The 22,106-nt window shown below is 38.7% G+C and overlaps 2 protein-coding genes across 2 annotated transcripts; both read right to left on the bottom strand.

Annotated features, from left to right (window-relative positions):
* Positions 1–3,539: 3,539 nt before the first annotated feature.
* LOC139964252 (ras-related C3 botulinum toxin substrate 1-like) lies at positions 3,540–8,459 on the bottom strand. Its single transcript, XM_071965707.1, has 5 exons — positions 8,302–8,459; positions 7,859–7,930; positions 7,227–7,344; positions 6,475–6,672; positions 3,540–4,561 (listed from the first exon to the last, which is right to left on the bottom strand). Exons 1-5 carry the CDS (start codon positions 8,349–8,351, stop codon positions 4,406–4,408), a joined length of 594 nt encoding a protein of 197 aa, XP_071821808.1. The 5' UTR covers positions 8,352–8,459; the 3' UTR covers positions 3,540–4,405.
* An 8,417-nt stretch (positions 8,460–16,876) lies between these two features.
* On the bottom strand, positions 16,877–21,032 carry LOC139964255 (ras-related C3 botulinum toxin substrate 1-like). Its single transcript, XM_071965709.1, has 5 exons — positions 20,863–21,032; positions 19,822–19,893; positions 19,150–19,267; positions 18,477–18,674; positions 16,877–17,905 (listed from the first exon to the last, which is right to left on the bottom strand). The coding sequence occupies exons 1-5, from the start codon at positions 20,904–20,906 to the stop codon at positions 17,750–17,752; spliced, it is 588 nt and encodes a 195-aa protein (XP_071821810.1). The 5' UTR covers positions 20,907–21,032; the 3' UTR covers positions 16,877–17,749.
* Positions 21,033–22,106: the final 1,074 nt, after the last annotated feature.

The following is a 22,106-nucleotide window of genomic DNA, read 5'->3' as shown; positions in this document are numbered from 1 at the left end:
ATTTTGTCAGTAAACTACACCAACAAAATGTGACAATTGTCGATAGGTAGATGAGAGTGCAATAAAAAAAGTCAATAATCGCGAATAAGTAAAAAGTGCTAAAAAGCTGAAAAGGGCGTCAGCAGTCCATTTGAGTCCGTCAGGGGGGGGGGGGCATCCGATCCCCTGACTGTTTGGACGCTCCGCCACTGTTGGCCGGTAGTTCTCAGCGATAGTGTTGTCTCCTTTCTTGAATATTTGTTTTTTTAGCGGTTTTAAGAGCATCAGGGTACGTCCCAGAAGTGAAAACCCGATTGAAAATGTAACAGGGTATCGAGGCAATGACGCGAGCAATGATGTGAGAAACATGTGTATGGTGTCAGCATTTTTTACCTTTTAACATCTTCTTTGGCATTCAAGTACTTGGAAACCATCTTTCTATTAGGGTATAGTATTGCTCACTAGCTTGTTTGATCAGTTAATGCGCACTGATTACAAGATACTGATTGGCTGTTTGTATATTAGTATTTATTTGTATGTTAGGGATTATGGATATTTAAAAAAAAGATTGACAAAGGCAAAGTTTGCCCGAACAGTCGAACACACAGATTCAGTAGTAAACATTATGTGTGTTGTAGTCTTGTAGAGCAGGAATTATATTATTCGACGGTCGTTAACATGCGTTTTCAGTACAGTGCGATTATACTGTAGACTTCTCGGCCTATGCGCTATGTCACATCTGGTTTTTCAGCAACTATAGCCTACTGCCGGTCCGCGGTCGAAGGGTCGTTCATGAGTTGTCATCATAGAGATTCGAGACCATTCAGACCAATGATATATTTTTCGCACATGTAATTTTTTTTTTCGACACCCAAAATCCAAGTGGGGGCGACTGGGGGCGACAGGCTTTCATGGGGGTTGTCGCCCCCACGCCCCCTGTAGCTACGCCACTGCATTAACCCATTCTGATTCAGAAGCCAGTTCGGTGCAAGCAGGAACTCGCGAAGAAGCCTAATCGGCTTATCAAAGCCGCAAGCTGACCGAAGTCAGTCTCTTACATTCATATTTAACGTCCATGATTATGAATTGTTAATTGTCAACAACTCTGTAACTGGACGACATACATTAATCTGGGAGTGACTCGAACCGGGGACCTTATGATTGAAAGGCACCGGCGTTAACCACTGAGCTAACACTCCACAAATGTAGGCCTATATAGTCTATCATTGAAAATGTAACACCCTCCGGTCTGTAAGAACTGCTTGGTCGATTTCTTGGCCCTGGTTCATCATTCTAAAACACGTGATATATGCAATAAACGGCCATAGTGTATAATAAGAACGTTACGAGTGCCTATATGTTGCAAGAGCTGAAGTAGTACAGATAAAGCCGAGTCGTTGCGGATAAATACGGTTAACATTTGTTGCTTGCACATTTTTGGAAGGATCTTGTTAAATCAAATGCGTTCAAATTTAAACTGTCTTGTTCAATTCGATAGTAACGAACCAACGTAGAGAATTTTACGTATTGTTTTGAAAAAGTATATGCCACTCAAGGAGATCTACTTTATTTACGTGTGCAGAATTAACTGTTCGCCGCCACAATTCTTTGCATATCTGCGTCTGGAAGTTTTACCTGCGTAGCCAACTTGAGATTGTTATGAAGAGATATATTTATAGAATACATATATATATATAATATATAAAAGAATATATAAAGAATATAATATGCCTACTTATGAATATCGACACGTTACGATTATAGCTGACTCAGATAGGGCTACAACTTCCTTAATAAACTTACGTTAATTGCATATGGCCCAGCTGATCAGTGATATTTATCAATATCTGAGCGATTGAAAACTTAATGATGATGATTGTTTCGATTTATTTCGGCGTCCCAAGGGAGCGCCCAGTTGAGGTTTCTAGAAAAACAGTAGGCCTATGGCTAACCATTGTATTTACCGATAAACATATTTTCATCATTTAGCATTTTTTTACAGTTGATTACCAATTAAGTGATCACGTTTTTGAGAATTGCTGGTTGATTCCGCCAAAGAAGTAGGTATTCTAATTTGATGTTAACATCTAATTTCTTATAACTTCGATCATGTCTTTAGAGTTTGTTTGCTGGCCTATAACAGTGTAGGCTACGTGTACTGAATCATCAAAGTAGGCCTATAAGTATACTCTACAACTGAGTCTACCCAGCTGTATTTGCGGGGTGGGTCAGGTGTATGTTTATTGCCATTTCTGGGATGGAGGTCGTCCGTCTGTGTATTTGCATGTTATTTTTGTCAGTATTCTTTGGTTTAGCGAGCCCTGTGGACGTCAGATCATTCAGTTTTGTTGATATCGGGTTGGCAAGGTTGTGTATATGTGTTCTTTTTATAACTAAGCGTATTGTTTAAGCACAATGATATATTTACAGCGCGGAAAGTTTTCAAAATGATGGCGCTCTTTTTAAATTATTATCTTGATTATTTTTCTTTATTTATCTGTAATACAGATTGAATAAAAAATTATACAAAAGCGGAAACTACCGGTAAGACTATTCCCTTGCTCCGTGCGCCAATAATCATGCATCTAATATAACAGCACCCCGTACAAAGGAACCAGCTTCAAAGAATCCATGCATGGCCACGCCCCTCATTAAAACATAGATCCGCCTCTTTGTATATGGAATTTAAAATATCGAAAAAGTGACTATAGTAAGATATTCTTATTGGCTACAAAGATTTTATAACAATCTGATTAATCAGATATACAGGCTAAATATTTACTTGCTAGCGGGCCTAATATCTCAACCTTCGGGCCTCCAAATGTTAAAATATTAGTAAATATAAGTAATAAGGTAATTCGCCCCCTCCTCTATTAATATTTCAATTTCTAGTCACAAAAGCATACTATGGCAACTTTTATGTATATATTTGCATGGGTAGGATTTAGGATATAGGCCTAGTGGGAGGGGCAGTGGTCATAAATTGCTACCACTGGGGTACATAATGCACCAATTAAGCCACTATGATTCAGGCAAAACAGTAGGACATCTTAGTAGGTGTCTTTGGTAACTCTATTGACAGTGCCGCTCAAAGCTTCAACACCCAGCGGCGCAACGATTCCAAACCCATAGAACGGTAGGCCCAATCCGCCCAGCCTGGTGACAGTTGTTTGGGAGGAGGGGGGGGGGGCAGAGGATTACACGAAGCTGGTCTAATAGAATTCTATTTGTTCTTGTTTTCTTTGTTTCAAATATTTGAGTGTGTCTTTTGGGTTAAAAGCACAACCCTTTAGAATTCGGACCTCTGCACTAGTTATTGGAGTGAATATAGTATATGCAGTGAAGAATCATGGACAGTAACATTGGAGGAGAGATTGGCGGGGGGGGGGGGGAGGTTGGGGAGGGATTTATAGGACTGATTCATGAAGGAATCTGTTTAAGGCTGGGTAAGACAAATGCCTAGTTTGAGTGCATTGTTCAATTAATTGGTTATTAAATCCAATCATTGCAGAGAAGAAGAAGGGGAAAATAGACACATAGAAAAGGCAAAACATCAATCATTGTACAAAAACTATGTTTTTTATTTTGGTAGTATATACTCATTAATATGCATTAAATAGTAAAAAAAAACCTGAAAGAGTGGTACAGCTGTGCAAACCCTGATTAAAATTATATTTACATCAAGTATCAAAATGGCAGTCACGCCTACCTGTACATATTATACAATGTATACTATTGCGACTTATATACAATCAAAACGTAACACTATGGTGACAGTTAAGATTAAGACAACACAGATCGCTTCTCCAAGTGTTTTGCCCTAAAGTCAGTTGCAGGACCATAATAAAGGAGTCTGACTGGCAGTGGTATGTTTTTGGCATCTCCAAATATAATGCCACCGATATCCTAAATTGGGCTACATAAATCAAAACAAAACAAAACATGGTTAAGATACACTTCAAAGGAAACATTTCCTAGGCAGTCCTCTGTAATGATGGTTTAACTTTTCCATTACGTAGCAATAATAATATCAAACTTTGCAATAACAAAAAATGATCAAAGACCAACCATCCCCACGCTCCCCCCCCCCCCGCTTCCCTACTACACTCAGTACACTTTTCATGATTCCGTATCCTCTTGTTTCTCACAAGGCATAAAAATGGCTGATAAATTATATATGGCTTGTCATAAATGCCAGCCAAATTCGTCCTCTCCCTTACAATACATACTAGCTATGTTCATTTACATAATGACTGGCCTGGCCCTGTTCCTAGCATATTTTTTGAGTTTGTTGTTATCCAGCCATAATTTGGCTTTGGTAACAGTTTCTTTCTTAGACATCCATAATATCAGTTTGAGGTAGCATGCATCTTCACACTCTTATTTTAATATAGTGTCTTAGAACAAACAGTGGCAAGTTAACAGTTCACATTACAGAACATCGTCTTCTCCTATTGGGCTTGGGCCTGGGAGCGATGACTGCTCGGATTGCTTCATCGAATACCGTCTTCATTCCCTGCTGAGTCAAAGCTGAACATTCTGCATACTTCACGGCACCAATCTCTTTACTCAGTTTCAGTCCCTTTGTAAAAAGAAACAAAAAAACTATCAATATATGTAGAGCAAAAATGTACCTTGCAAGTATTATTTGTGTTTGTTGCAACAATAGTTGTGTTAGATAAAGATCTGTCATTGCATTACCACATAGGGATATGAAGGACAAAGAGTTACTAAAACTCAATATTTAGGGCTGAAAAAATCTGACCTATTTGTTTCATATATATCTCAAATATTGAGTAAGTGTTTATAATAATAAGTAAGTGTATATAATAATAAGTACTAAATCTGATTATATATATATATATATATATATATATATATATATATATATATATATAAATTTATATATAAAAGTTTTAAACATAAAAGTTAAATATGGCAATGTACAAATTTCTGCTATGTGTTCCTTTTTGGAAGCTGTGTAGCAATTTTGGGTAAATGTAATGTCTGGTATATGACTCTCATGAACTGGACATTTTTTTTTTTTTTTTTTTAGAGAGAGATTAACAGATCACACTTATCTAATATGGGGAGGAGTGCCGGAATATCTTGACTAAACTTAGATATGGAAAAGACCATCCATTAGAAATACTTATCATTACATACTGCTCATCATACATGTTACACGAAGTTAAAGTAGTCTGAATTTACAGCCTTGTCAACACATGATTTATTGATTTTGTTATTAATGTTCGTCTGTCGATAAATGATATGCAACATTGACACTCAAGTTGCAAGATATATACTTTGATAAATTTAACACAGAATAATCCTATTATTCAAGTAATATTCATAACTTAAAATTAAGAACAGTGCTACCACCTGTTCATGCTTGAAGGCAGCAGTTATAATTATGAATGTAGGTCTCGAAATTCAAGTTATAATTAATACTGGTTAGATGCCAGTGGATTTCACTGTTTTCAAGCGGGAAAATATGGCATTTGTTTTAAATAGACAAATAAGAACAGATACACATGATTATTCGGGTACAAATGAACATGAAAATGATTTAAGAAAAACGTTAAAGTCTTCGTGATTTCTTCGTGTACCTAACAACAGTTCTTAAAGTACTGCTTATTATCAGTAAATATTACTGAGCTGCTCTCATAAGCCTGTGTTGAAGTGTGTGTGCTGTAATTCAGGATGCCAGTGGGAACTTTATTTTAAAAGCACAAGGTAATTATTAGCAAGTGGCTGAAATTGTAAAAGTCTAGGCCTGGTTGTAGCTAGGATTTTGCAGGTGGCCGTTGATTTCTCTGGAGTGACGGTGGCCTGCGAATTCCACCTCCTGGGGGAGGGGTATAAGGGGAGGGGGTGCCCTCATTAAAAATCTTATGCACAGTGCTCAGATGCAAAATGGTGACTTATATGGCCATAATTTGAGGCAAACACATTCCACTACTTCAGACCATTATGGATGTGACAATAACATATTTTACTTTTTAATAAGGCTTATATAATTCCTGATTAATGATGTGATTTATGTTGTTTTGTGATTTATGATATTAATGATTTAATGTACTGTTCAGAATTTCAGTGACCTTCCGATTTCATTATTTATATTATATTTCCAAAGATCAAACCAGTTTTGTGTGAGAGTGATTTCTTTAACAGTCATTTCGTGACACTATTTACTGAATTTTGTACCTGTCAATCAGATACGCAATGCAGGTCATTATTTGAACTTTTTTCTTGGAGAACCGGTCGGCAAACGTTAGTGCTGGCCAAGTCCGACCGGCGCTGACCGGCGTAGCTACAACACTGCATACATGTATGTTCACTTCCTGTTGCAAAAGTGCTCATTACATAGAAGTAGAGCAAGTACATTATTTACCTATACGGTAACTTACAGCATGTGTTTCTCAAGTTTCACGCCTGCAGTGTACGGCGATCATGATGAAATAATATATAACTTGTCTAAAGACAAAAACTCACCTGCACAAACGTGATAGGTGACTCTTTATTTTGCTGCAAAGTGATTTTTGTGTTTAAATGATCCCGGAGGTCCACTTTTGTTCCTACTAAGACAATTGGCACGTTAGGGCAGTGGTGGTGTATCTCTGGATACCATTTATCTCGAACATTTCCGAAGGAAGTCTGACTGGTCAGTGAAAAACAGATCAAAAACACATCCTGGGGAAAAAGAATGAGGTTGGATTGAAATTATTCTCTTTCCTGGCACACTGATGGAGTTGATTTGCCAAAAGATTCATCAGAATGGGAAAACATATCGGTACTAGCTCTTGAAAGTCCGTTGTCATACCCTTTAGTCAATTGAAAGCAGTCTGTCCTGGAACTGAGGAGTCACCTTATTCAACACCTATTGTACAGTTTGAATGCTTATCCATTATTTATTATTCTCTCTCATCCATTACTTATCAAATTCAAGCAACTGCAACACAAATTCTTTCTTCTTAATAAATTGTTTCAGTTGAAATTATAAAATAATCAATTTGCACAGAATTACAACAATTTTTCAATATAGATATAAGCAAGGCCTATATGCCCTTTTTTTCTTAAACAAAAATTGTTAACTTAAATGAACAAATAAAGGCAGTTCTTTGTATCCAATTATACCCTGTCATATTCTGGTCAATCATTCAATCTGTTTACTGGATAAACTTCTGTCTGATGTCGTGAATTAATGTTGAGTACCACCAGTATCTAGGTTGAAATTAAATACTCACTGCTCCTGGATAGGATAACGGCCTTAACCTATCATAAGCTTCCTGACCCGCTGTATCCCATAATCCAAAACTCACTGCTGTTCCATCCACCAGTACATTGGCAGAGTAATTTTCAAATCTGATAAAATTAAATTGTAGGAATTGTGCAGAAGAAATTTTGAGGATATTTGAAAACATATTTTTAAACAATAGTTTATGATCATAATATTTTAACAAGAACAGTGCTCAGCAACATTGATCAGTTTTGTTGTTTCACTATTTTCAGGCTTTAGAGACCTAAAAAGTATTTCTCAAAACATGTACCTAAATTATTCCTTGTGAAGATACACAAGGTTAGTATCAAAATACAGAAAGTATATGGAACACCTTTACAGTCAATGGCTACTAAAATTCTGTAGAATAAAAATGATAATAGCTGGCAACCAAGTTCAGTTTTTAAGTTCTTTTTATAGGCCCCTATTCGCAATCCAGAGGTTAAGATTCCATCTAATAGAACAAAAATTATCTAAGAAAAACAAGTGGTTAGGTCAAAAAGCTACAGTACTGAACAATAGGTATTCAACATTGAATAAATATAGGACAATAATTAGGTGGGGGATTATAACAGCAAAGGAAGAAGAAAAACAACTTACACAGTTGGAGTGTACTCTCCTGGGAAGGAATTTGTTGTATAGCTAATGAGCAAGCAGGTCTTCCCAACAGTTCTGTAATATGTTTAAGAAATTGAAGAAAAAATATCAATTGTCTATAGGCAATTATGATTTAATACCAATAGTCTGAAATTCAACACAACAACTATTTGTACATGAAACAAAGAGCATTCATTTAAAACCTTAAGGTAACCTATACAGTACAGTTTGTAAAGATACAGTACCATATATTGATTATTGAAACTACAGACACCACAAGCTACGGTTCAATCCTGACATCATTTCCCACAAAGAGGACCAAATTATGACAATATGTCTATACTGTACTGCTTCATATCATTACACCTATACATTATTTCGCAAAATTGGTCCTCACACACTCAACCCAGGCGCCTGGGCGTATCGATACACTGTTTTCTACTCACCCGTCACCAACGACAACACATTTTATTGACCGAATTCCCTGCATGTTCATTTTCTTTCTCCTTATTCCGTCTGTATTTGAAGGAAATCAAACAACTGTGTCCTTGCCAAAGGGAGGCCATCTCTACTTATATATATGTTGCAGCTTGCGACACTATAGAAAGGCTATAGTATATACAGTACGCAATCGACCATAAATAGATATGGTGTAATATGTACCACTCGCAAGTCCTATATAAACGAAAAACTTTGCGGAACATATGGCACTACCGCTTTGAGTTTCCAAATCAGAGCAAACACTAGAACAATGTATTGGTATACAAAAACATGTCCTTGTGCGTGGTGGAGATCAAATTAGTTAGTCAGTTATTCGATGAAGGGATCTTTGTTACTGTAGCCCATGTGAAGTTATTTCGTTCACGAGTTAGTTCCCTACGCTAGAAAGAATTTATATAAATATTCCTTCTTCCCCCGCACCTTAAAAGATAGGATTGCTTTGCCATCAGACATTAACCCAGTGTCGTAGCCAGGATTTTTTCAGTTGGGGGCGCTGGGGGGTGGGGCTTGAACATTTCCTGGGGCGGGCGCGTGACCATTTTCTTGTTACTATCTAAGCGGAGCGCCACCATGAGTTGGCGCGCAGCGTACCAATTTTTTTTTAGCTAAATAGGCCTCCTAGATCGTTGGAAATGACACTTCCCAGGCCTTCTAAGCTGCTCTAAAGTTTTCTCAACATCCTTTATTTTGAGATCCCATGTTTTGATATGGTCATCAAATAGTTAAGTAAAATAGAAAAAACAAAAATCTGGTAAGTTACTTTGAAATGTCATGACATATCTTTTGTGAGTTTGACACCGGCATTGACATTTTTCGACAAATTGCGCGTGGAAAATAAAGAAAGATTGACTGGGCTTTCAGCCAAGTAACATACTGAAATGACCGAACTATATGTCAAACTGACATCAAAGATTGCGTCTGAAATATTATTAGGGTGAAAGACTGATTGGCCGGCAGTGGCGGAGCTAGGGGTATTGGTCAGGGGGGCGAGAATGGCCTGTAGGGGCGCTTTCGACACTATCTAAGCGGGGCTCCACCACAGGTTGGCGCGGAGCGTACAGATTTTTTTGGAGTAAAGATATTCCCTAGATCGCCGGAAATGACCCTTTCCGGGCCTTGCTAATTTGCAGATAAACGAAGAATGAATATGTGTGACAAGTCGGAAGTTTATATGGGTGTTGATAGTACATGCGCTTCATCACAATCCCTGTGGTATCTTTGTGAGTGCTCATGTTTTCGAAAAAATAGATCGTAAACCCCGTACAGTTCTTGGAAAGTGTTTCGCACAACAGAATTAAGTGCCGATAAATTAAATACCGCCGTACGTTAGAGCAATTTGTCAGTAAACTACACCAACAAAATGTGACAATTGTCGATAGGTAGATGAGAGTGCAATAAAAAAAGTCAATAATCGCGAATAAGTAAAAAGTGCTAAAAAGCTGAAAAGGGCGTCAGCAGTCCATTTGAGTCCGTCAGGGGGGGGGGGGCATCCGATCCCCTGACTGTTTGGACGCTCCGCCACTGTTGGCCGGTAGTTCTCAGCGATAGTGTTGTCTCCTTTCTTGAATATTTGTTTTTTTAGCGGTTTTAAGAGCATCAGGGTACGTCCCAGAAGTGAAAACCCGATTGAAAATGTAACAGGGTATCGAGGCAATGACGCGAGCAATGATGTGAGAAACATGTGTATGGTGTCAGCATTTTTTACCTTTTAACATCTTCTTTGGCATTCAAGTACTTGGAAACCATCTTTCTATAAGGGTATAGTATTGCTCACTAGCTTGTTTGATCAGTTAATGCGCACTGATTACAAGATACTGATTGGCTGTTTGTATATTAGTATTTATTTGTATGTTAGGGATTATGGATATTTAAAAAAAAAGAGTGACAAAGGCAAAGTTTGCCCGAACAGTCGAACACACAGATTCAGTAGTAAACATTATGTGTGTTGTAGTCTTGTAGAGCAGGAATTATATTATTCGACGGTCGTTAACATGCGTTTTCAGTACAGTGCGACTATACTGTAGACTTCTCGGCCTATGCGCTATGTCACATCTGGTTTTTCAGCAACTATAGCCTACTGCCGGTCCGCGGTCGAAGGGTCGTTCATGAGTGGTCATCATAGAGATTCGAGACCATTCAGACCAATGATATATTTTTTGCACATGTAATTTTTTTTTTCGACACCCAAAATCCAAGTGGGGGCGACTGGGGGCGACAGGCTTTCATGGGGGTTGTCGCCCCCACGCCCCCCGTAGCTACGCCACTGCATTAACCCATTCTGATTCAGAAGCCAGTTCGGTGTTTGGTCTTTAACGTAGACCAAATGGAAGCTATAATGTGTAATGTTTATACTCTAGCTAGCATGTGCTATGTAAACGTATAAATGATGACTAAAAGCATCACAACTATAGCTGTCAATCTCGAATCACGCCTGTTTCGGACGTGACAGAGAACGCACACAGTCCTTGACACTGATTGGTCAAATTGAACAACATATGTTACTGTATCCTCGCCAAGTTAGCGAAATTTTACGAAGGCCTAATGGACGATTAATCTAACGATACATGTATGTGTATTAGATCACCCTGCAAGCAGGAACTCGCGAAGAAGCCTAATCGGCTTATCAATGCCGCAAGCTGACCGAAGTCAGTCTCTTACATTCATATTTAACGTCCATGATTATGAATTGTTAATTGTCAACAACTCTGTAACTGGACGACATACATTAATCTGGGAGTGACTCGAACCGGGGACCTTATGATTGAAAGGCACCGGCGTTAACCACTGAGCTAACACTCCACAAATGTAGGCCTATATAGTCTTTGAAAATGTAACACCCTCCGGTCTGTAAGAACTGCTTGGTCGATTTCTTGGCCCTGGTTCATCATTCTAAAACACGTGATATATGCCATAAACGGCCATAGTGTATAATAAGAACGTTACGAGTGCCTATATGTTGCAAGAGCTGAAGTAGTACAGATAAAGCCGAGTCGTTGCGGATAAATACGGTTAACATTTGTTGCTTGCACCTTTTTTGAAGGATCTTGTTAAATCAAATGCGTTCAAATTTAAACTGTCTTGTTCAATTCGATAGTAACGAACCAACGTAGAGCATTTTACGTATTGTTTTGAAAAAGTATATGCCACTCAAGGAGATACTTTTTAAGAAAAAAAAAAAAAAAAAGGAGATCTACTTTATTTACGTGTGCAGAATTAACTGTTCGCCGCCACAATTCTTTGCATATCTGCGTCTGGAAGTTTTACCTGCGTAGCCAACTTGAGATTGTTATGAAGAGATATATTTATAGAATACATATATATATATAATATATAAAAGAATATATAAAGAATATAATATGCCTACTTATGAATATCGACACGTTACGATTATAGCTGACTCAGATAGGGCTACAACTTCCTTAATAAACTTACGTTAATTGCATATGGCCCAGCTGATCAGTGATATTTATCAATATCTGAGCGATTGAAAACTTAATGATGATGATTGTTTCGATTTATTTCGGCGTCCCAAGGGAGCGCCCAGTTGAGGTTTCTAGAAAAACAGTAGGCCTATGGCTAACCATTGTATTTACCGATAAACATATTTTCATCATTTAGCATTTTTTTACAGTTGATTACCAATTAAGTGATCACGTTTTTGAGAATTGCTGGTTGATTCCGCCAAAGAAGTAGGTATTCTAATTTGATGTTAACATCTAATTTCTTATAACTTCGATCATGTCTTTAGAGTTTGTTTGCTGGCCTATAACAGTGTAGGCTACGTGTACTGAATCATCAAAGTAGGCCTATAAGTATACTCTACAACTGAGTATAACCAGCTGTATTTGCGGGGTGGGTCAGGTGTATATTTATTACCATTTCTGGGACGGGGGTCGTGCGTGTGTGTATTTGCATGTTATTTTTGTCAGTAAGTATTCTTTGGTTTAGCGAGCCCTGTGGACGTCAGATCATTCAGTTTTGTTGATATCGGGTTGGCAAGGTTGTGTATATGCATAGGCGTAGGAGGCGGGGGGGGGGGGGGGGGTGGGCGGGGGGCGAATTTCTTTTTCCTGAACCTTTCGGGCAGTGTACGTGGAGTTTAGCCAATCAGAGCGAGGCTGTGTTGATGACGTACTACTCAGTAAAGATGGTCAGCGTGCGTACCAAATGTTGAAGTGGGGAAATCACATTCGATAAGTCAACATAATTGTTGTACTACAGCAGAAAGTATTAAGGTATATAGGCCTTGCACTAATAACATTATACTATATCATTGTGCACAACTTACGTGACGTTTGCATCGGTTTCTTTGTTGAAAAACGGCGATGTATGATCGCTGTCTGATGTACAAATTTACAATGTCTTCAGATGGACATGACACTGTACTCAGTACTGTAGTACTAGTACTGGTACAGTAGCAGGCGCGTATCCAGGATTTTCAAACCCGGGGGGCGCGAATTACTATCTAAGCGGAGCGCCACCATCGGTTGGCGCGCAGCGTACAAGAAAATTTCTTGTTTTGAAACCCCCCAGATCACCGGAAACGGCACTTCTCGGGCTTGAAATGACCAACCAGATGTACACTTTTTGCCTGAGAACCAAGTATTTCCTAATAGTTTTTTTTTCCATCCATAACCGTTTTGAAGATTGTCAACCCGGCACACATCATGTTCGACCTGATCGCATCTCCTGTGGGTCTTTGCTTTTGTAGGTGATTCTACGTCGCGGCCCACAATACCCGTCAGCCCCACTTTTCAAGGTTTTAAGCCCCATATTTGTTCAGAATTTGAAAATTCACATTTCTCGTGAATAAACTCACTTCAAAACATAGCCATAATCTTGTACAAAATTTCATCTATGGACAACCAATATAGAAAAAACTTCCTTCAACCCCTAACAGACCGGTCAAAATTGCACGAGTAGAGGGAAGTGTGATGTAGAATGTTGGTCAGAAATTTTCGAAAATTCAGACACAGTTAATTTATTGGTGTACAAATATAAAAACCTGTTATAACGGCTATTATAAAACTTGGTTCAAGGAAATGAAAAAATAGCAGATATTTCCGAAACCGAACACTACACACAAAGGCGTAGGAGGCGCGGCGGCAGTGGCGGAGCTAGGGGTATTGGTCAGGAGTGGCGAGAATGGTCTGAAGGGGCGCTTTCGACACTATCTAAGCGGAGCGCCACCACTGGTTGGCGCGTAGCGTACAGAAAATTTTTGAGTAAAGATACTCCCTAGATCGCAGAAAATGACCCTTTCCGGGCCTGGCTAATTGGCAGATAAACGAAGAATAAGGTGTCATCGCCAAATTACACCAACAAAATGTGACAAATGTCAATAAGTGGATGAGAGCGCAATAAAAAAGTCAATAATCACGAATAATTAAAAAGTGGTAAAGAGCTGAAAAAGGCGCCAGCAGTCCATTTGAGTCCGTCAGGGGGGGGGCATCCGCCCCCCTGACCATATGGACGCTCCGCCACTGCGCGGCGGGGGTGCAGGCCCTAATACGCCATTACTAATGTAAAAGAGAGTTTTGACATAATTGGACCTCCATGCTTTTTATACATCTACATGAGACATGTCGTTGTTTACATTAGCATCCCGCGGTATACTGCGCAAGTTTAACGGACCGTACGGTACATGATGGCATGCGATGTAATAACCGATGCTTGCTTATATGATATTGACATGAACACGTTGAACGCGCGCTTCGCGCGCAAAAATTTGTGGTTATTTTTTCAGGCAAGTCGGACAGATTTGAGGCTTTTCATCCTGGAACGCCATTTTCATGCTCACTGATATGATGTGATATCTGCTGTTTGCGTTACAAATTCGAACAGGCGCGTAGCGAGGAATTTGCCAAGGGAGGGGCGAAGCCTGTAGGCAAATTATCTAAGCGTAGCGCCACCATAGTTTGGCGCGAAGCGTACAAGAAAATTTTGGCCGAAAATGTCTCCCAGATCGCTGGAAATGACACTTCCCAGGCCTTGTAAGTTGCCTCTAAGCACTTTCTATTTTGAAATTACTTAGCGATATCATTTAAAAAATGCTGAATGGGGGGGGGCGGGCGGTCGCCCCCATCCCAAAATGCGTCATGTTCCCCGACGACACGGTCGAGTTCGAGACCAGCCACAGTTGGTTTCATAGCACAATTCTACACACGCGTTATGATAGACCATATATAGTATATATAAAGATCATTAGTGAGAGAGGAAAATGGAAACGTCAAAAAATGGAGTTGTCGGTGTAAGGGGTAAGGTGAGTCACACTTTTACGAAATCATTGATCCGTCACTGGCTACCCTTCAGCGCTGTAATGATGTCACTGTTCCTCTTTCTCTTCCCGGTGTCTTCGCGTTTTGCTTTTACTCCCTCTTTTTCTCCTTTTTCTCTCTTTCTTCTTTTTCTTTCCCTTCCTTCCTCTCCTTCTCCTCTTTTTTCCCCTCTTTTTTCCTTTTTTCTTCTCTTTTTTTCTCTTCTCTTTTTCTTACCCGGGGGGCGCGCGCTCCCAACGCCCCCCCCTGGATACGCACCTGAGTAGTATGTTACGTACTTACAGTTTACAAACATCTACACAGCAATATTTGTACACAGTGGTATAGTCCTATAGCACCTCCTTGTGAGAGACGAGGTCCAGTAATTAACGGTTTATTGTGGAAACTGCCAAATATCTGTTGTAAACTGATGAGCGAATTAGGTAAATAAAGAGTGCAAGTACTGCCCTTGTTTTATTATGCAATAAATCCTCTCTTTTTAATTGTTCCAGAATGAATATCTGTTTCCCTTGTCTTTTATTCTAGCCAGTCATCTGCCTTTAAATTAGGATAAACTTTCCTAAAACGGATGTACCACATTTTGGGGTTGAGACCGATTTCCCTCTAATAAGATCTAGAAGGAAAATAAACAAAAGAAACTATATATATTTTCGCCACACTATCTACGGAGTTTCATATATAAGATGACCATGCACTAAAACCATGACATAACTTATAATATCGATTTTCAATTCATGATATAATACTTGGACATAACTACTTGAACATGAGAAAAAGTGTCGGAAATATCCACACGGGGGCTCGAACTTGCGCTCTTTCGTTTTCCACCTTATGTTATTGAAGCGACGTATTTACCCGACTGACCATCTTTACTGAGTAGTACGTCATCAACGCAGCGTCGCTCTGATTGGCTAAACTCCACGTACACTGCCCGAAAGGTTCAGGGAAAAAAAATTCGCGGGCGGGGGGGCTGCAGCCCCCCAACCATTTTTTTGGGTGAAAATTCGGGCAATATGCTGAGAATTTTTTCGGGCACCTACTGGAAGAAGAATAATCTGCAGTGTGTTTTTCATTTTTTTTTTGGTGAAAATTCGGCAATATGCTGAGAATTTTTCGGGTATCTACTGAGAGAATAATAATTTGCAATGTATTTTTCAATTTTTGGGTGAAAATTCGGGCAATATGCTGAGAATTTTTTCGGGCACCTACTGAAAGAATAATAATTTGCAGTGTGCTTTTCAATTTTTTGGGTGAAAATTTGGGCAATATGCTGAGTGGCGGAGCGTCCATACAGTCAGAGGGGGGGCGGATGCCCCCCTGACGGACTCAAACGGACTGCTGGCGCCCTTTTCAGCTTTTTACCACTTTTTACTTATTCGCGATTATTGACTTTTTTATTGCGCTCTCAAATACCTATTGACATTTGTCACATTTTGTTGGTGCAATTTTCTGACAAATGGCGATGACACCTATTTATTCTTCGTTTATCTGCAAATTAGCAAGGCCTGGAAAGGGTCATTTCCGGCGATCTAGGAAGTATCTTTACTCAAAAATTTTCTGTATGCTCCGCGCCAACCTGTGGTGGCGCTCCGCTTAGATAGTGTCGAAAGCGCCCCTACAGACCGTTCTCTCCCCCTGACCAATACCCCTAGCTCCGCCACTGGCACCTACTGAAAGAAGAATTTGCAATGTGTTTTTTAATGGTTAAACTTATATTATTGTTAATATTATTATTGTTGTAACAACTTCCCCGATAATTCTAACCAATATGGAAGGGTAATAACACGGAAAATGATTTTATGTTATTGGCATGTGATGTAATAACCGATTAATGCCTATATGATATGCACATTAACATGTGGAATGCGCGCGGGGCGCGCGAAAAATTCTGGTTATATTTTTCGGGCAAGTCGTTACAGCCCCCACCCCCCCCCCCCAAATCAAATTAGGCTCCTACGCCTATGTGTATATGTGTTCTTTTTATAACTAATCGTATTGTTTAAGCACAATGATATATTTCCACGCGGACAGTTTTCAAAGTGATGGCGCTCTTTTTAAATGATTATCTTGATTATTTTTAAGGCGGGATTTATAGGACTGATTCATGAAGGAATCTGTTTAAGGCTGGGCTAGACAAATGCCTAGTTTAAGTGCATTGTTCAATTAATTGGTTATTAAATCCAATCATTGCAGAGAAGAAGAAGGGGAAAATAGACACATAGAAAAGGCAAACCATCAATCATTGTATAAAAACTCTTGTTTTTTATTTTGGTAGTATACCCATTAATATGCATTAAATAGTAAAAAAACCTGAAAAAGTGATACAGTTGTGCATACACTGATAAAAATTATATTTACATCAAGTATCAAAATGGCAGTCACGCCTACCTGTGCATATTATACAATGTATACTATTGTGACTTATATACAATCAAAACGTAACACTATGTTGACAGTTAAGATTAAGACAACACAGATTGCTTCTCCAAGTGTTTTGCTCTAAAGTCAGTTACAGGACCATAATAAAGGAGTCTGACTGGCAGTGGTAAGTTGTGTTTTTGGCATCTCCAAATATAATGTCACCGATATCCTAAATTGGGCTACATAAATCAAAACAAAACAAAACATGGTTAAGATACATTTCAAAGGAAACATTTCCTAGGCATTCCTCTGTAATGATGGTTTAACTTTTCCATTACGTAGCAATAATAATATCAAACTTTGCAATAACAAAAAATGATCAAAGACCAACCATCCCCACCCTCCCCCCCCCCCCCCCCCGCTTTCCTACTACACTCAGTACACTTTTCACCATTCCGTATCCTCTTGTTTCTCACAAGACATAAAAATGGCTGATAAATTATATATGGCTTGTCATAAATGCCAGCCAAATTCATCCTCTCCCTTACAATACATACTAGCTATGTTCATTTACATAATGACTGGCCTGGCCCTGTTCCTAGCATATTTTTTGAGTTTGTTGTTATCCAGCCATAATTTGGCTTTGGTAACAGTTTCTTTCTTAGACATCCATAATATCAGTTTGAGGTGGCATGCATCTTCACACTCTTATTTTAATATAGTGTCTTAGAACAAACAGTGGCAAGTTAACAGTTCACAAAACAAAACATCGTCTTCTCCGCTTGGGCTTGGGCCTGGGAGCGATGACTGCTCGGATTGCTTCATCGAATACCGTCTTCATTCCCTGCTGAGTCAAAGCCGAACATTCCGCATACTTCACGGCACCAATCTCTTTACTCAGTTTCAGTCCCTTTGTAAAAAGAAACAAAAAAACTATCAATCAATCAATATATGTATAGCAAAAATGTACCTTGCAAGTATTATTTGTGTTTGTTGCAACAATAATTGTGTTAGATAAAGATCTGTCAAAATGCATTACCACATAGGGATATGAAGGACAAAGAGTTACTAAAACTCAGTATTTAGGGCTGACAAAAATCTGACATATGTGTATCTTATATATCTCAAATATTGAGTAAGTGTTTCACACACAAATTTACACTTGAATATATCAATGAAATAATAAGTACTAAACATGATTATATATATATTCATACATATATATGTGTGAGAGTGATTTCTTTAACAGTCATTTCGTGACACAATTTTACTGAATTTTGTACCGGTCAATCAGATACGCAATGCCGGTCATTATTTGAACTTTTTACTTGGAGTACCGGTTGGCAAACGTTAGTGCTGGCCAAGTCCGACCGGCGCTGACCGGCGTAGCTACAACACTGCATACATATATATAACAAAGATGCAGTGTACGGTGATCATAATGTTATAGCTATATAACTTGTCTAATGACAAAAACTCACCTGCACAAACGTGATAGGTGACTCTTTATTTTGCTGCAAAGTGATTTTTGTGTTTAAATGATCCCGGAGGTCCACTTTTGTTCCTACTAAGACGATTGGCACGTTAGGGCAGTGGTGGTGTATCTCTGGATACCATTTTTCTCGAACATTTCCAAAGGAAGTCGGACTCATCAGTGAAAAACAGATCAAAAACACATCCTGGGGAGATAGGAATGAGGTTAGACTGAAACTATTCTCTTTGCTGGCACACTGATGGAGTTGCTTTGCCAAAAGATTCATCAGAATGAGGAAACATATTGGTACTAGCTCTTGAAAGTCCATTTATACCTTTTAGTCAAATGAAAACACCTAATCACAACATGTAAGGTTTTATTTTAATAGTCTGTCCTGGAACTGAGGACTTACACTTATTGTACAGTTTGAATGCTTATCCATTATTTATTCTCTCCCATCCATTACTCTATATATCGGCCAGGCCTATATGTCTTTGTTTATCTTGAAAAAATAATTAATAAAAAAAAATATAAAAAATAAGGCAGTTCTTTGTATCCAATTATTCACTGTCATGTTCTGGTCAATCGTCCAATCTGTTTACTGGATAGACTTCTGCCTGATGTCGCAAATTAATGTTAATTGAGTACCACCAGTATCTAGGTTGAAGTTAAATACTCACTGCTCCTGGATAGGATAACGGCCTTAACCTATCATAAGCTTCCTGACCCGCTGTATCCCATAATCCAAAACTCACTGGTGTTCCATCCACCAGTACATTGGCAGAATAATTTTCAAATCTGATTAAATTGAATTGTAAGAAATGTGCAGAAGACATTTTAAGGATATTGAAAACACAGTTTTAAAGAATAATTTATGATAATAATATAATAATAACAACAGTGCTCAGCAACATTTTTCAGTTTTGTAGTTTCACTATTTTCAGACTTTAGAGACCTAAAAAGTGTTTCACAAAACATGTACATGGTTTGTGAAACACTTTTTAGGTCTCTAAAGTCCTTAATTATTCCTTGTGAAGATACACAAGGTTAGTATCAAAATACAGAAAGTATATGGAACACCTTTACAGTCAATGGCTACTAAAATTCTGTAGAATAAGATGATAATAGCTGGCTACCAAGTTCATGTTTTTAACTTCTTTGATAGTCCCCTATTCACAATCCAGAGCTTAAGATTCCAGCTAATAGAACAAAAATTATCTAAGGAAAACAAGTGGTTAGGTCCAAAAGCTACAGTACTGAACAATAGGTATTCAACATTGAATAAATATAAGACAATAATAAGGTGGGGGGGGGGGGACTATAACAGCAAAGGAAGAAGAAAAACAACTTACACAGTTGGAATATATTCCCCTGGGAAGGAATTTGTTGTATAGCTAATAAGCAAGCAGGTCTTCCCAACAGTTCTGTAATATGTTTAAGAAATCGAAGAAAAAAATCAATCGTCTATAGGAAATTATGATTTAATACCAATAGTCTGAAATTCAACACAACAACTACTTGTACATAAAACAAAGAGCATTCATTTAAAACCTTAAGGTAACCTATACAGTACAGTTCGTAAAGATACAGTACCATACATTGATTATTGAAACTACAGACACCACAAGCGGTTCAATCCTGACATCATTTCCCACAAAGAGGACCAAATTATGACAATATGCCTATACTGTATAGTAAAGGCTTCATAATTGACGCACCCCCGTAATTGACGCACCTTCAATTATTACTAGCAACGATACAGCAGGCCACCTAAACTTTTTGCAGTCAAGCAGAATGACATATTTCATGAGCTTGAATCAATTTCAGCTATTTGCTGACCAAATTGTGGTATTTTTTAAGCTTTTAACACCCTCCCACCAGTTTTGCACATTTTTTGGGCATTTGGAAATCTTACACTCCTAAATATAACCAACATTACCTCAATATGATAACACTACTCTCAGGGCCCTGACCTGTCTGAGCTTAGAGGCTCAGAGCATAGCAAACAGCATCTAAAGTCAATGGATGTATACTAAGGCCTACACTACAGTTAGCTTTACAACGAATGTGTCAATTTAGGGGTATGAAAGAACTTGACACGGCAGACATTTTGTGGTCAAATTCTGCTCATTTGTACGGTGCATAAGCACAGAACCTTAAATATTTTGAGATCATAACATTTCTGAGGAACTACACATATGAAAAACACATACAGTCGAGTGATTTGGATTTTTCCTTGATAGATATCGTTGATCAAATCCTTAAGTGCGTCAATTATGAGCCCACCATGCTACTGCTTCATATCATTACACCTATACTATTATTTCGCAAAATTGGTCCTCACACACTCAACCCAGGCGCCTGGGCGTATCGATGTACTGTTTTCTACTCACCCGTCACCAACGACAACACATTTAATTGACCGAATTCCCTGCATGTTCTTTTTCTTTCTCCTTATTCCGTCTGTATTTGAAGGAAATCAAACAACTGTGTCCTTGCCAAAGGGACGCCATCTCTACTTATATATATATGTTGCAGCTTGCGACACTATAGAAAGGCTATAGTATATACAGTACGCAATCGACCATAAATAGATATGGTGTAATATGTACCACTCGCAAGTCCTATATAAACGAAAAACTTTGCGGAACATATGGCACTACCGCTTTTGAGTTTCCAAATCAGAGCAAACACTAGAACAATGTATTGGTATACAAAAACATGTCCTTGTGCGTGGTGGAGATCAAATTAGTTAGTCAGTTATTCGATGAAGGGATCTTTGTTACTGTAGCCCATGTGTTGAAGTTATTTCGTTCACGAGTTAGTTCCCTACGCTAGAAAGAATTTATATAAATATTCCTTCTTCCCCCGCACCTTAAAAGATAGGATTGCTTTGCCATCAGACATTAACCCAGTGTCGTAGCCAGGATTTTTTTCAGTTGGGGGCGCTGGGGGGGGGGGGCTTGAACATTTCCTGGGGGGGCGCTTGACCATTTTCTTGTTACTATCTAAGCGGAGCGCCACCATGAGTTGGCGCGCAGCGTACCAATTTTTTTTAGCTAAATAGGCCTCCTAGATCGTTGGAAATGACACTTCCCAGGCCTTCTAAGCTGCTCTAAAGTTTTCTCAACATCCTTTATTTTGAGATCCCATGTTTTGATATGGTCATCAAATAGTTAAGTAAAATAGAAAAAACAAAAATCTGGTAAGTTACTTTGAAATGTCATGACATATCTTTTGTGAGTTTGACACCGGCATTGACATTTTTCGACAAATTGCGCGTGGAAAATAAAGAAAGATTGACTGGGCTTTCAGCCAAGTAACATACTGAAATGACCGAACTATATGTCAAACTGACATCACAGATTGCGTCTGAGATATTATTAGGGTGAAAGACTGATTGGCCGGCAGTGGCGGAGCTAGGGGTATTGGTCAGGGGGGCGAGAATGGCCTGTAGGGGCGCTTTCGACACTATCTAAGCGGGGTTCCACCACAGGTTGGCGCGGAGCGTACAGATTTTTTTGGAGTAAAGATATTCCCTAGATCGCCGGAAATGACCCTTTCCGGGCCTTGCTAATTTGCAGATAAACGAAGAATAAATATGTGTGACAAGTCGGAAGTTTATATGGGTGTTGAT

Source organism: Apostichopus japonicus, chromosome 22, assembly GCF_037975245.1.
Source record: "Apostichopus japonicus isolate 1M-3 chromosome 22, ASM3797524v1, whole genome shotgun sequence".
Classification (NCBI taxonomy): domain Eukaryota; kingdom Metazoa; phylum Echinodermata; class Holothuroidea; order Aspidochirotida; family Stichopodidae; genus Apostichopus; species Apostichopus japonicus.
Note: the sequence above shows the minus strand (reverse complement) of the source record. Positions and strands in the feature narration are given on the sequence as shown.